The following is a 13,464-nucleotide window of genomic DNA, read 5'->3' as shown; positions in this document are numbered from 1 at the left end:
ACGTCATACTTCCCTGCTTCCGTGGCCGGTTAGCTCAGCTGGTTAGAGCGTGGTGCTAATAACGCCAAGGTCGCGGGTTCGATCCCCGTACTGGCCATTGTTATCTTTGCACAGCTATCATGGAATGTTGTCAACACTCTACAGCAGTGGTTCCCAAACTTTTTCTGTCAAGACCCCCTTTGATGATATAGGAACATTGGACGACCCCCCCCCCCCCCGCAACCCGACCCCAAATTTGTCTTGGTTTTTAATGAATTGCATTATAATGCATGAACTGTATAAAATATTTTTGCGCTTTAGACCAGTCACAAATCTGTCCATCTTTGTACATACTTCCTTCTCTTATCTTTATCTTTCTCTGTCGCTCCGTATCTTTCTCGCTCTGTGTCGCTGTGTGTCTCTCTCTCGTTCGCGCTCCCTCACTCTCTCTCTCCCTCGCTCGTTCGCGCTCTCTCGCTCGGGCGCGCGCTCGCTCTCGCTCTCGCTGGTTTTGCCACAGTCGGTCTGTGACATGAGCCGCTCTGGTGGCGTGGTTGGAACACAGTGCATGTCACGTCGGTTATTTTATATTGTTTTACCGGTGTATGTGTGCGTCTGTGTGTGTGGGTTGGTGATGAAGCCGCGACCCCCCTGTAGTACCACCGCGCCCCCCCTAGGGGTCGCGACCCCCACTTTGGGAACCACTGCTCTACAGGACGAAACATGTCGTTTCACTAAATAACTGAATTGATAAACAGATTGATAATGGCAATTACTTGTGGTGGGAATAATGCATGTCTTTAATGAATGAATGTATGTCATTGATTTTAATCAGATATCGTATTACTGTAAAGTGTGTGATGCTTATGTGATATATATATATATATATATACAGTATATAAATAAATCAATTACACACATATACTGTATATATATATATATATATATATATATATATATATAGTATATATATTTATATTTGGAGCAGTGGAGGAACAACATTACCATTTGTTTGGAGTCGTGTTTCAGTCCACCTGGCGAATGTAAGTCCAATACTCACTGTCTGTTCGCTTTGTTTGTAGTTTCTACTTACTCCTGAGGGGAACATCTGACTCTTAAGATGTTGGATTCTGCACTATGTTCACCTGTAACTGTGTCTGTCTTGGTAGTGTGAGGTGGGGTTTTTAGAGCTTTCTGCTGGTCACAAACAACGCTGCCAAAACAGTACAGCTATGGTGCGTAAAAACTATCGTAATCACTATCGTTGTAAAGCTCCTTAAAACAAGGCGGAATGGGGGGGTCATATCCAAGCTGGACAAACATTTGTGAAAAGCCGAAATAGCTCAGTTGGGAGAGCGTTAGACTGAAGATCTAAAGGTCCCTGGTTCGATCCCGGGTTTCGGCAGGATTTTTCCCATTTGGAGATGTTCAAAATTACTAAACAATCCCGCCTGCTGGAATAAACATTTAACACCTTCATATTCACAAATAGAGCCTTGTCATTGATTTTCAAATTATATTTATTAAGGGTACAACCTGTGAGCAGGTTTAAACTGTAATAGTAACTTATTGTCTTGAAGCATGATGTAACGGACAATTCTTTTCCCACCTTCTTTTTAAAACAAAGTACTTGTGTGTGTATGTATAATGAATAATAAGAGAACATTTAATATATACTATTCCAATTTATTTTGTTAAAAATAAAAAGGTGTTCATATTGTCACAATCTTTACACAATAGTGTTCTCATCTCAAGTGACAAATCTGGAAAAAAAGATAAAAGTGAAATTGTAGACAACAAATCGAACCTTTTTCAAATTGCACAAAATGAAATGTCATTGACAGATCTGCGTGTAATTAAGTTCCCGAATATTTCACAAAGGGTATTGTACTTCAAATCACAACATAATTTCTCTGTTTTTTTAGAATGATTGAGTTAAATATAGTCACGGTCTTCATAGCTGTGGGCTCATAGAATATGATGAAGCCAGCGATGAAACAGAAACTCTCTAACTGAGTGGCGTGCTTTTTGGTTTGATTCAAGCCATTGCTTCAGTGTAGGTGTGACAGTAACAAGGAGCTCCTCTCCAGTTGATTATGTCACAAGTCATTGAGCCAGCTTGCTGCAGACATGTCCTGATGTCCTTCTGAAGCTTCTCCGTGTCAAGGCGGGATTTGATGTCACCTATCTGCCTCAGGGACTCAATTGCACCATGCACAGACAGGAACCCTGTTCCAAAGAGAAGCAGCGTGTACAGAGGATCCATTTTAATAATGGCCTACTGATCTCTGGTTTAAATGATTTAATCATCAGTTATCATGACCTTATAGTAGTAGTAGTTAAGAACATATACCGCCTAAAATGGAAATATTTTTCAATGTTGCATGTACTCTAAGAAGTAATTGCCAGTGTCAGCCGTGAGGTGGAGGGATACACTTTATTGTTCAATGATGGGATATTAAATCTCTCCCCTTTCTTTTTCTGACTCCTCGCCTGTCTTGCCACGAATATTTATGACACTCATCAAATATGTATTGCTCTTCTCCCCTCTAATACCATATCCTTCCATATTTTCATCCTACACTTAAAATAGAGTGACGGATGGCTCTCTCACACTGGGATGAGCGATGATTCATCCTGCTTTTATTTACTGGAGGACGCCACTGCCCCATCTTCTATTTGCCTACACTTCAATAAGCGCGGGAGGCTGAAAGACGTTTACAGAACGTGGGGAAGGTTTGAGATCTTTTGCCAGAGCTCCCAGGAGATGAGCTTCCAATTGGCAGCGAGATGGGGATGGATGTCAACAGCAGCTTGATGCAGAGCGGAGCTGCTGTACCGGGCTGCCTGGATGTATGCCTATGGCTTGTCTATACTGTATGACTTATTAGCTTTGTGGTAGCATGAAGCAGCGGTAGCTCACGTCTAATTTAAAAGTGCTGCTGTATTTGCATTTAGGACGAGGAGCTAATGTTAGTCATTGTGTTAGCTGGTAGTTTTCTAAAAGAGAGAGGCTTGACTAAAAGTATTTTTTGGACATGATGTAATTCTACATGCTTGATAATTGAAATCTATATAGTTCAGATAGTTATGTTGAGTATAAACAGTTATATATTAGTGGAGTAGTCGAGTCACTTTAATTTATGACTAATTATGAACAGTCTCTCTTTTGTGAAGCTTTTCTGCATGTGCATTTTTCCTTGATGTGCATATGTGCACTATGTGTGTGTTTACTGATGACAGCAAGTTATAGACAGTGATCACCCACCTTTGTGGTATTCCTGTTTGAGCAGCTGCAGCTCCTGGCGAAGGCTGCTCTCCACTGAGGTCTCTCTTCTACCGAGTTTCAGCTGACCTGCCTGACGGCGGTTGGTGTGACCCCGCTGGGCCTCAAACTGCTCCACACGGGCCTCCGGAGCACTTAGCCGGACAGCTGATCTAGACTCTGCCTCTAACTGAATACAGAACACACAACGAAGATTGCAAACGTACGGCACTGCGTGACAGTTTGTATCCCTCACGCTGTATATGCGACCAGTCCTGAACATTATATTTAATCCTGATGTTAAGGTGCTGCTTGTGACATTTAATTCTATCTTTATTTAATCAGGCGGTGTCATTGAGATTAAAATCTATTTTCCAAGAGAGACCTGACAACAAGAATCATTAAAAACATCAGATAATAAAGCTTTGAGCTCTCTCACTTAGCCGGACAGCTAATTACATTTACGTTTACAGTTTTAAGTTAAAGTACTTGAAACCACATTAGTGCGTACATGAAGGATATCTGAGGTTAAGTATTTACTGGATCGTGTACTCTGGATACTAGATTTAAATGAGAGAAGAGATGTGAGGTAACTTCAACAGTACAGCTGTAAGGAAGTGATACAGAGAACAATGAGTCTAACATTTGTCCTTAGTGATAAAGCATAATGCACAATGATACTCAGGGTTTAACAGCTGAAGGGTTGATGGCGCAGCATGACAGTAGAATATCTTCATAGCCAAGGAAAGGCATGAAGGTTGAGTGTAAAATAGTTTTATGCTTTGAAGAAGGCAGACAAGAAGCCTAGTGTTAATTTTTTAATTTTTGAGTCAAATGCTGGATATGAATCTAGAATAACAGTCTGCTGTCGAGACAAATTCCTAAATATTTGTAAAACTCAGCAAGAGCAATGTGAGTGACATTTCAAGTTTTAATGTCAGGACAGTTGGTGTCACTGGTGGAGGTGGAGAATACCATGCACTTGGTCTCTTCTGCATTTAAAACTAGCCTGTGATGAAGGAGTGATAATTGTAAAGCATCAAAGTCAGTCTGAAGATGAGTCAGGGAGCCTGGGGCGTATCAAATGGACATTCAAGTATTGATCAGGAAAATGTTATTTGTGTATCATGTAAAACAGCAATGGATGAAGGAGAGAAACACGTGGCAACCCATTTATGATGGGTAGCTGGTTTGATTGCGTAATATCAGCGACAACAGTCTGAGTTAGAGCGGAACCAATGAAGCGTGGCTTCACCCAAACCTATAGACTGTAGTTTGTGGACTAAGATTTTATGATGAACGGCATCATATGCTTTTGAGAGGTCAATGCTTTTTGCTAAGGAAGGAAGCTTAGATGTTTGACTGTAGCTGTTGAAATCGGAGACATATCCACTTCTGTGTAAAAGTACTACTAAGGAGCTTTACTACGAAGCTGAAGTCATGCCTGGTAAAAAGGTTTGGTTAAAAATGTGACCTAAATGTGGACAGATAAAGTGGGCACTTAGATGAAAACGATGTGGGTCAATATGATCTGCATCAGTGTTTTTTTTTGCATGCTTTTAACCTAAGCAGAGCTTTGCAAATATCTGCACTGCTTCACTAAAAGATGATTTGCAGTCAATGGAAGTTGCGACATTTGAGCTTTACAAATTCATAACCATATAACTTTTGATTACTGTAAGTGTAAGTGTGTCATTATATCGCAGGTGGTTATTTTTTTTAAATTTACGTAGAGGCATGAAAAGACAAAGGAGGCAAATATCCAGAATACAGACATAGCATATCTGAATATGGCCTGCCTATTACCTGCATGGTGTTATTGCGAACATGATTGCATAAACTGTTGGTTAAACTGATGATAACTAACTGATGCTACGGTACCATTGTGTCCTGCAGTTGCGTGCGCTGCTGCTGGCTGCTTTCCGTATGAGTCTGGGCTAAGCTGTTGAGCTGTTGTTCTGTCCGCCTCCTCAGCGAATCTGTCTGCTCCTTGGCTTCCTTCAGTTGACCTGACATCCTGCAAAGCCATCAGGAGTAGAACGAAGAGAAATGCAGTATAGGCGTTACTTTGAATATGCAGTGTCACAGAGGAAATACTGTTGCGAATTGCGTTTTTCTTTTAAAACTAGACACCGAAAATGCCATTAGTAGATTCGATTAGTTTATACATGTGTTATAAATGTATACAGACTGGCAAATAGCTGCAAGCTTTTGCAATGCTTGTTGTAAATTTAGACCCATTGTATACAGCTCTTACTTGGCGCTCTGGAATAAGAATTTATCTGTTTCCATAACCGATATTTTGGCACCCACTTGTAGATGGTGGTTGATGCCAGCCGCAGCAGAACACGATTACTTTGTGGTTGAGTGCTGCTGCTATTTGTGCCTTGAAACACACAAACTCACATTCTTGTGGTGGAAAGATGCTGCGTGAAGACTTAAGAAACACTTGATGTTGACCTGTGGCCTTTTTGTAGCTCCGAACACTGCGTTTGTTTGGGGGAGCACAGCAAATCTCTCTCTCCCTGTAATATTGGACTGGGTTGCCATTTATATAACTGTATGTACTCTGTATGTACTTGTTTTTATTTATATAACTGTACTATATATGTAGCTCACATTACTCACATAAGTCCATTGGGATGACAATGTTAAAACGTCTCAGATGAAAGCTGCAACCTTCGACACGCTGAGTGAAATATCATGTGGGCTGTATCGTAACGTAATTACTATACGCAGTGTCTCATCAACATTTTCTTTCGTCAAGCTCAATTCAATTGACTTTCTTACCCCCCAATTCAAAGGATTTGTCTTAAATGAGAAAATCAATGAGGCAAATGCCAGGTCTTTACGTGTGTGTCTGTGTTTGCCTGCAATACAAATCGGACTCCTTCTGCTGAACATTCATTTATCTATTCAGATATGCGGCAACAGAGACACCTCATTTATAACTCTGCGCTGGCAGGCTAATCGGGCTAATGTTGACAGTTATTGGGCCAGGCATCGTCTAGACAGCTGATTTGGCCGTGTTAGACGAGCTTTCAGAATCTGCTCGTCTCCATGGAGGTTAATCATTTCCCTGTTTAGAAATGGTCGGTGTGCCTCGACTTTATTGTGGCCGTTGTGTTCTTGAGCTTATCTGAAACTTCAAGCGTGTGTGATTTGTTTGTCAGTGGCACCGATCTGTGAGTAGTGACTGTGGGCGACTGGCCCCTCTATTGAATGTCGTGCGTTTGGGCATCATAGAGGAGGGTTTCAAGAGTTGTTGTTGTTGTTTTGAGGCACTAAATACTGTGCTTAAGTTGCCTCAAATTAAATAGGTAGTTTTAGTTGTGGTCAGAGAGCTGAAAAGGTTTAACTTTGATGTTTGACAAAAAGCCAGGAGGGATGCAAAATCTACTGAGGTCTCTCTGTGGACTCAGTGGGGTCAGAAATCAGCTGTTTGCTTCCAAATGACTTGGCAACACAAAAAAACAAGGCTGGTTTAGAGAGTAAATGAACAAGGAGCCTGCTGGATAGCTGGATATAATATTGGTATATGCTTTTTTTGGGTATTATTCTACCTGGCTCAGAAACACAGGCGATGTTGCTTTTCATCTATTTTTACATGATCAGGGACCCTGTTTCCATCGCAGATCTACGATAGTAATAAATAGAGGTTATTCATCAATCATGTTTCTGTTTCCACCATTTAAAACTATGTGACTCATTTTGCATATTGGTGCCAAGTGAGTTCATTTGTCAGATGGATTAGTAAATCAACTTAACTAACAGCTTTTCTCTGCCTCTGGCATCAAAAGTTGAGCTGCAGCTCATGACTCTGAAATGCCCAGCTGTAGAGAGTCAGGACTGACTGGGGATATTATTTGATAAATGAATTAGTGGCTCATAGATTATTATATTAGAGCCTGGGTAGAATGAAAAGGGGAACATAAATCATCGCTTGCGGAGCGCTGCTAAAAGGCAAATTAGCCAAGAAAATTTCCATATTTCCCAATCACAAGCAGCAAACTGAAAAACAGTATAGTCTTCAAGAAATGAGAAGACATAGAAATAAATGAAACATAGCAAACTCATGTTTATAAAGACATGTTAAATTAAAAGTTATGTCAACATACCTGTCTAACGTAGAGCGTTTTTACGTGGAATTATTGTGGAAAAAAATATCTTAATGCTAAATTATAGTAAAACTTTGCAGCGTTTGCATGTTTAGCAGCAGCCCAAAAACATAGGTTTTGATAATCAGGTGAATCCTGAATGCCTGCACAAATCACGAGCACTCCAAGATAGGATGTGCTGCTCTGTGCAGTATCATTTGTGAGCCATTTTTGTCAACGAGGTCAGCCCTTGAGAGGAAATGAAATAAGAAATCAAAGTAATACACGACAGAGCATTTTAACAAGTAACCCAGGTGTTTCTGGGTCGTGCTTCCTCTTGAACTGATGGCATTACCTGGCTTCTAGTAGTTTAACTTGTGTCTGCAGATCAGCCGTAGAGATCTTTTGTTCCTGGGAATTCTCTGCCAATGAGGCCTCCAGCCTCCACACGTCGTGATAAACCTGGATAAAAGAAAACACACAAACACATGCTGTTACGTAAACGTTGGAGCATCTTGTGGCGCCGGCTCCATGATCTGACCTTTTAGCTTCTGCGGTTTCTGCTGAGTCGAGCGGATTGAGCAGTGACCCACTTTCTCTGCTTTTTCAATTATCTTTATGGCATATGGCTTGACCACTGCTCCACAGCTAATGTGCTGCCATCACAATGATTTACCGCCATGTGCCAACAACAGAACTGAGTGCAGGCTGACTCAATGTGAGGTGAGTGTGTGGTTGCGGGCAGTTGTGTTCGGCTTTGTATTTAGTAAAGTGATGGAGAGTATTATAAAATTTGACATACTGTATGTGTCCTGAGCCAGTGTTTTTGTGGTTTTTATTCTATTCATCTTGCATAGAAAATTTGACCCCAAAGGGCAGTAAAAGCTGTTTATGGAGAGACCTTGACATCCCCATTTGAATTAATTTCACATCACATTTTTTCATTTCAGAGCCTGTGGTTGAGCCCCTGACTTTACTTGATAAGGCCAGTCTCACTAAGCTCCAGTAAGCTCCAACTCACCTGCAAAACAGCCAGCCATCCTCTTTAGGGTAAACAGCAAATACACCCTATATTGTCAGATTATTATTTCCTTCATGCAAGCAGCATTTAAATGAATGTAATACCTCTTTTATATCTAAATAAATCCACAAATGAGAACATAATTCCTTAATTTGAGACTGGAGTATTCAAATGAACCCCAGGCTCAACACTATCTCTGTGTGTGTGTGTGTGTGTGTGTGTGTGTGTGTGTGCGTGTGTGTGTGTGTGTGTGTGTGTGTGTGTGTAAAGGCAGCGGAGGGGTAAGGATTAGGTTAGGGTTGTAGATTTAGTGTAATACGGCATAATTTAAGAAATATGAGAAGGTATAATGTTTTAACATGTTCCTTATTTTACTTTAGCGTATTAGCATGCTAACGTTTTCTAATTAGCAGTAAACCCAAGTACAGCTCAGGTTTTGCAGATATTTGGATCCAAAGTATTGGGCAAATTGAATGAATGAATGAATGATGAAAAGTTAAGGGATCAATGAAGTCAGACCAACATTTTGATAGCAAACCATCCAGCAGTTGTTGAGACATTTCACTCAAAACCACAAATATCAACCTCATAGAAAAGTCAGGAGATCATTAAAGTCATTAGGAATCACCCTCTGGGAACCATGAACGTCTGTACCAAATTTCCTGGTAATCCATCTTGTAGATGTCGAGACACACAAGAATTGTCAACCTGCTGGTGGCGCTAGAGGAAAAGTCTAGATGACCAACGTCATTAGGTTCATATTAGGTTCATTTTCTGAGGACCATAAATGTCTGAAAATACATTTCACAACAATTCATATGGATATTATGCTGCTTTTATGGTTACAAATATGCAATGTACCATTTAAGCTTTAAGGATATTTGAATGTTTCCTCCTGCGCAATTCTGCCAATCGTTGATGTCTTGAATGCTGCACAGATGAAGAAGAAAGTATGTATCGAAGAAATGACTTTGAAAGACTTATGAAGATTATTTTTGCCACTGGTGTTTAGATACTTTGTATATAGTGTGGTTTAAAGTGCTGCCTTACACGAACAAGTGCTAAACTCTGTCAGCATTTGCGCACCGTCGCTCACCTTGACTTGCAGCTCTCTGAGCCGTACGTCCGCGGCTGACCTGAGCTCTGCCACCTCCTGCTGCAGTCTAATCAACCGCCGCTCCGCAGAGCTCAGGTCAGCGCTCAGCTTGGCGATGCCGGCATCACACCTGACATAATAGGTGGGGAAGCAGAGAGGGGCCACTGAATGAGGATAGAGGTATGGGAGGGAGATGAGGAAAGGTGTGAAATCAGGGAGATGAGCAAAAGACTGGAGACAACAGGAAGAAGGTGCTATATGAAGCACACGCAGTTCAGACGGTAGCCCAACGGGCAGATTGGAAAAAAAATCAGATAGATATCCTTATCAGTACTTTCCAAGGCGAGCTAATGGCAGCCAGAGGAAGGCTCTGCTGAATCCTAAGCAGGGATCTTTTATCCATTGAATGCTTACTTAACACCTTTGAACGTATCAGTGGATACATTTGCATCTATTGATCAATTACCGATGAAAACACAGGCAAAACATGACAACCAATCAAATAGTAAAGTAGTTTGATAAATGCATCACCAAACACAATCAGCAGGTTGTAGAAAGATACTTTACGGCCTCTCATGCAACATCTCACATCAACATGTTCTCTGTTCAGTTTGTGTGAGAAGAATGAACTGTGCTGACACTTATTATCAGTGTTGCAATCTAGCTCTCTTCCTTTCTGTGCTAAATGTAAGGTGCCATCACCAAGCCAGCAACAACTCTCCCTCCCCTTCTCTATCAGGGTTACTGTGTTTATGTCAATATCATATTTTGTAAAGCGCAAGCTCAACAATCAAAGCTGACAACTTATTATGGAGATGTCCAGTGTGGAATGAGGGTTATTTCCCTGTTGACCACTACAGCGCTTCCATAAAGGGTTTCACAGAACAATATAATTGATCAAAAACCACTGGCCCTCAACTTGCTTGATTATTTATGACGAGCACACAAGAGGTCATTAGGCTGAGTAGGTTTTTCTTCAGCTTTTATTGGATCATAAATCAGCTGTTTGTTGAGTAATAGGCAATATTCCCGCTCACCACGGATCTCTTAACATGGAGGAGGCAGGCCAGCTGTGAAGTAAGATGTTCACAAAATAACATTCATCTACTGTCTGATGAGAAAATACATTATTGCCAGGATGTTTAAAAATAATTCACCCTAGGTCGCCATGCAGCAAAAACACCAATCATCACGCAATCTAATGAAGACAACCTCTCTTCAGCAATCCAATCTAATGAACTTGATCTGCACAGACACCAAATAATGAACAGGTGCTAATTAGCAGCCAGAGTGAGTTCAAGCCGATACTGTACTTTCCTTCACTCTGTAATCCTTGAAATCACTTGTGCACCAGACCTGGGTCTAAATAATTGGTCAATAAAGTTTTAATGTGCTAGCACTTGGCAGTCATTAAATTGCTTTATTTGCTAACACAGACGGTATCTGACCTCGGCCTGTTGTGCATACCTGGTTACTCTGCCTCTCAGGTCTCCAATGCCAGCCACGTTCTTCAGGTCCAGGCTTTGAACAGCCATTGTGGTTCCAGAGGTGACGGAGTCCCGCTGGGCGATCTGTCTCTCCAGGGCCTGCTCAGAACAAAGACAGCCTGTTTGTCTATTTCACGTTTAAGTCAATCAGCAGTAAAATAGAGCTGAAACAAAATAAACAAACAAAGCTTTTTTTATATTTATAATATAGTTTGTTTGGAACCTGACAATAGAAAATAATGTGTCAATTCCTCTTCTGTACCTCATTTTAATGCAGATAAATAACCAACACTTGTAAAACATCATTATTATTATCATTATGTCCTTAATAGATAATTCAAAACTCCCAGAAATGTCATCACCGTCGGCATCATTTGATTCAGCATATTCATGTCACGCCTTAGCTTATTACTTCTTCATGTGCAGAATTAATGAGCTTTTAGGCATTTATGTAATATTTCAGATAATGACAGTCTCTAATCAAGTTAATGGCCCATTTGGTATACACTAATGAAGTAATATATTTGATTTCATGTTTCTATAAGGCGGTTATCATACTGTGGCTTGATCTTCTGCTCAGTCAAAGATGACTCCAAGCACTCATCTGTTAGTGTGTAACTTGGCAGTGTTTATTTAACCACATTCTGTGTACATCATTAGTTTTCTGCTTAGACAGACGAAATGTCCACGAGCTGATGTTGACGAGGAGTCAGGCAGGCTTTGCTCAGGCGCTGCACCATTCTATCAGGTGTAATCAAATCAGCTGTGAGTTTGCGGGCATGAGTGCGTGCGTGCGTGTGCTGCACATCAAAAGAGATGAGAGGAGAGGAAAGCAGATGAAAGAAGGAGTTAGAACAGAGGACAGGTAGAGAGAAAAGGGAGTCCGCACAGATAGACAATGATCCACATAATGAGATATTTCAGACAAAAGAGGTGACAGAACTCATGGCAACAATACAATTAAATTACATTATACATTTCCATAGAACAACACTAACCTCTACCATCCACCCACTTGTATACCTGTATGTCCATGCTAAGCTGCTTGACAATGCGTGTGATGGTCAGTATGTGATTCTCCAGCAGCTTGCGGGACAGTGCCTCGACCTGGACGGACTGCAGACCTGCTGCCACCTCCTGTTTGATCCTCAAGGCCTGCTCCAGCAGCACAGCCAGTGTCCTCTCCTGACTGCCCAGACCACCCTCCAAGACGTCAGGCCTTCAACAGGAAGTAAAAAGAAACAGATAAACAAGCTTACAAGTGCTTTCTTATTGATTTTGGTAAATGAGGGATATGTGTTGCAAATCATGAAAAGTTGGCGTTTTCTATCACTGGAGGGAATATATTCAGGAATAGAAAATAATAATTTGAAGCATTCATCCACCCAGAAGAATAAACGAGAGGGAATTAGATGATGTGCATTGGTTTTCATACCCTCAGGTCATCCGCATACCATATCTCTCATTGACTTCATGTCCCTGAGCGTTCTGTGTGACCCTGACTGATGCTACTGTGGATTAAGGATTCATTTGATCAATGTGATTCACAGCAGTGTTACAAAGGTCGCTCGTGGATCCCAACTGTATTTTAATCCCATCATCGGGGGAATCTACCTCTATCCACCTCTTGGACACAGATTGATTTTAGAATTGAATTAGTGACCCACAGGAACTAAGCAAGGTGACAAATATGAAGGTAATGTAATAGTTTTAATGGTTAAAATAGATTTAAAAATATATCAAATGTAGTTTTGTTTGTTTGATATTAATCTCTATAACCCAGAGGCTTTACGTCATCAGACCAATAGCATTAGAATAAATACATTCAAATAATAAAGATGAAATAGAAATAAAATAGAAAAAACAAAATAAATACACAAAATACTTCCACAAATACATACACAATAGAGTAATTCAATCACAAGAGTTACCCGGTGGGGTTCTGATAGCGCTGTAACTTTAACCTGTGTGACATTCTTCTTGTCTAAAAAGAAAAAAAAACATATTACATATTGTGGTGAGATATACAGCAGTTTTTACTGAAATGCATTTCTGATCTGCTTTGTCAGCCTTACTGCTGTGTTAAATGTATAATGTTTTTTTTACATTTTTGTTTTAATATTAATTGTTGAAATCAACATATTTTTATACCATTTTATAGTCTAATCTGGCCACAATGACAAACATACAAATATAATATGTTCCCTTCTTTAATTAACAACAATATACTAAGCACTTATTTTCATGTTTTAAAGTTTAGAATACTCACACTGAGCCGGCTCTTGAGTTCATGTGTTTGTGTTGTCACTTAGTTACTGTGGTCTCCTTGAGTGGGGTGTGCCTGCCTGACAGTGTGGATTTGTCAACACAGTAATGTGAGAATAATGCTTATTAGTATACTTGGTGAAGCAGCTTAACTCAGCAAACTAGAACATTGAGTGTGAACATTACTTAAACTCTATGACACAAAATAGCAAGTCAAAACTCAATGGCTCTCAAAACATTTGTTTGTCAAAGCT

General features: G+C 40.4%; 1 protein-coding gene and 2 non-coding genes across 3 annotated transcripts; 2 read left to right on the top strand and 1 right to left on the bottom strand.

The window, feature by feature from the left end:
* Nucleotides 1-23: 23 nt before the first annotated feature.
* Nucleotides 24-97, top strand: trnai-aau (transfer RNA isoleucine (anticodon AAU)). Its single transcript has one exon. It is a non-coding gene; the product is annotated as a tRNA-Ile (tRNA).
* Nucleotides 98-1,311: 1,214 nt separating this feature from the next.
* On the top strand, nt 1,312-1,384 carry trnaf-gaa (transfer RNA phenylalanine (anticodon GAA)). Its single transcript has one exon. It is a non-coding gene; the product is annotated as a tRNA-Phe (tRNA).
* Nucleotides 1,385-2,017: 633 nt separating this feature from the next.
* Nucleotides 2,018-12,920, bottom strand: fam81b (family with sequence similarity 81 member B). Its single transcript, XM_076104973.1, has 8 exons — nt 12,877-12,920; nt 11,969-12,164; nt 10,926-11,044; nt 9,459-9,588; nt 7,697-7,803; nt 5,126-5,261; nt 3,248-3,434; nt 2,018-2,208 (listed from the first exon to the last, which is right to left on the bottom strand). Exons 1-8 carry the CDS (start codon nt 12,918-12,920, stop codon nt 2,018-2,020), a joined length of 1,110 nt encoding a protein of 369 aa, XP_075961088.1.
* Nucleotides 12,921-13,464: the final 544 nt, after the last annotated feature.

This window comes from Anarhichas minor, unplaced genomic scaffold (assembly GCF_050575085.1).
Source record: "Anarhichas minor isolate MPS153535 unplaced genomic scaffold, ASM5057508v1 ptg000030l, whole genome shotgun sequence".
NCBI classification, from domain to species: domain Eukaryota; kingdom Metazoa; phylum Chordata; class Actinopteri; order Perciformes; family Anarhichadidae; genus Anarhichas; species Anarhichas minor.
This window is presented reverse-complemented; position numbering and strand designations above follow the sequence as displayed.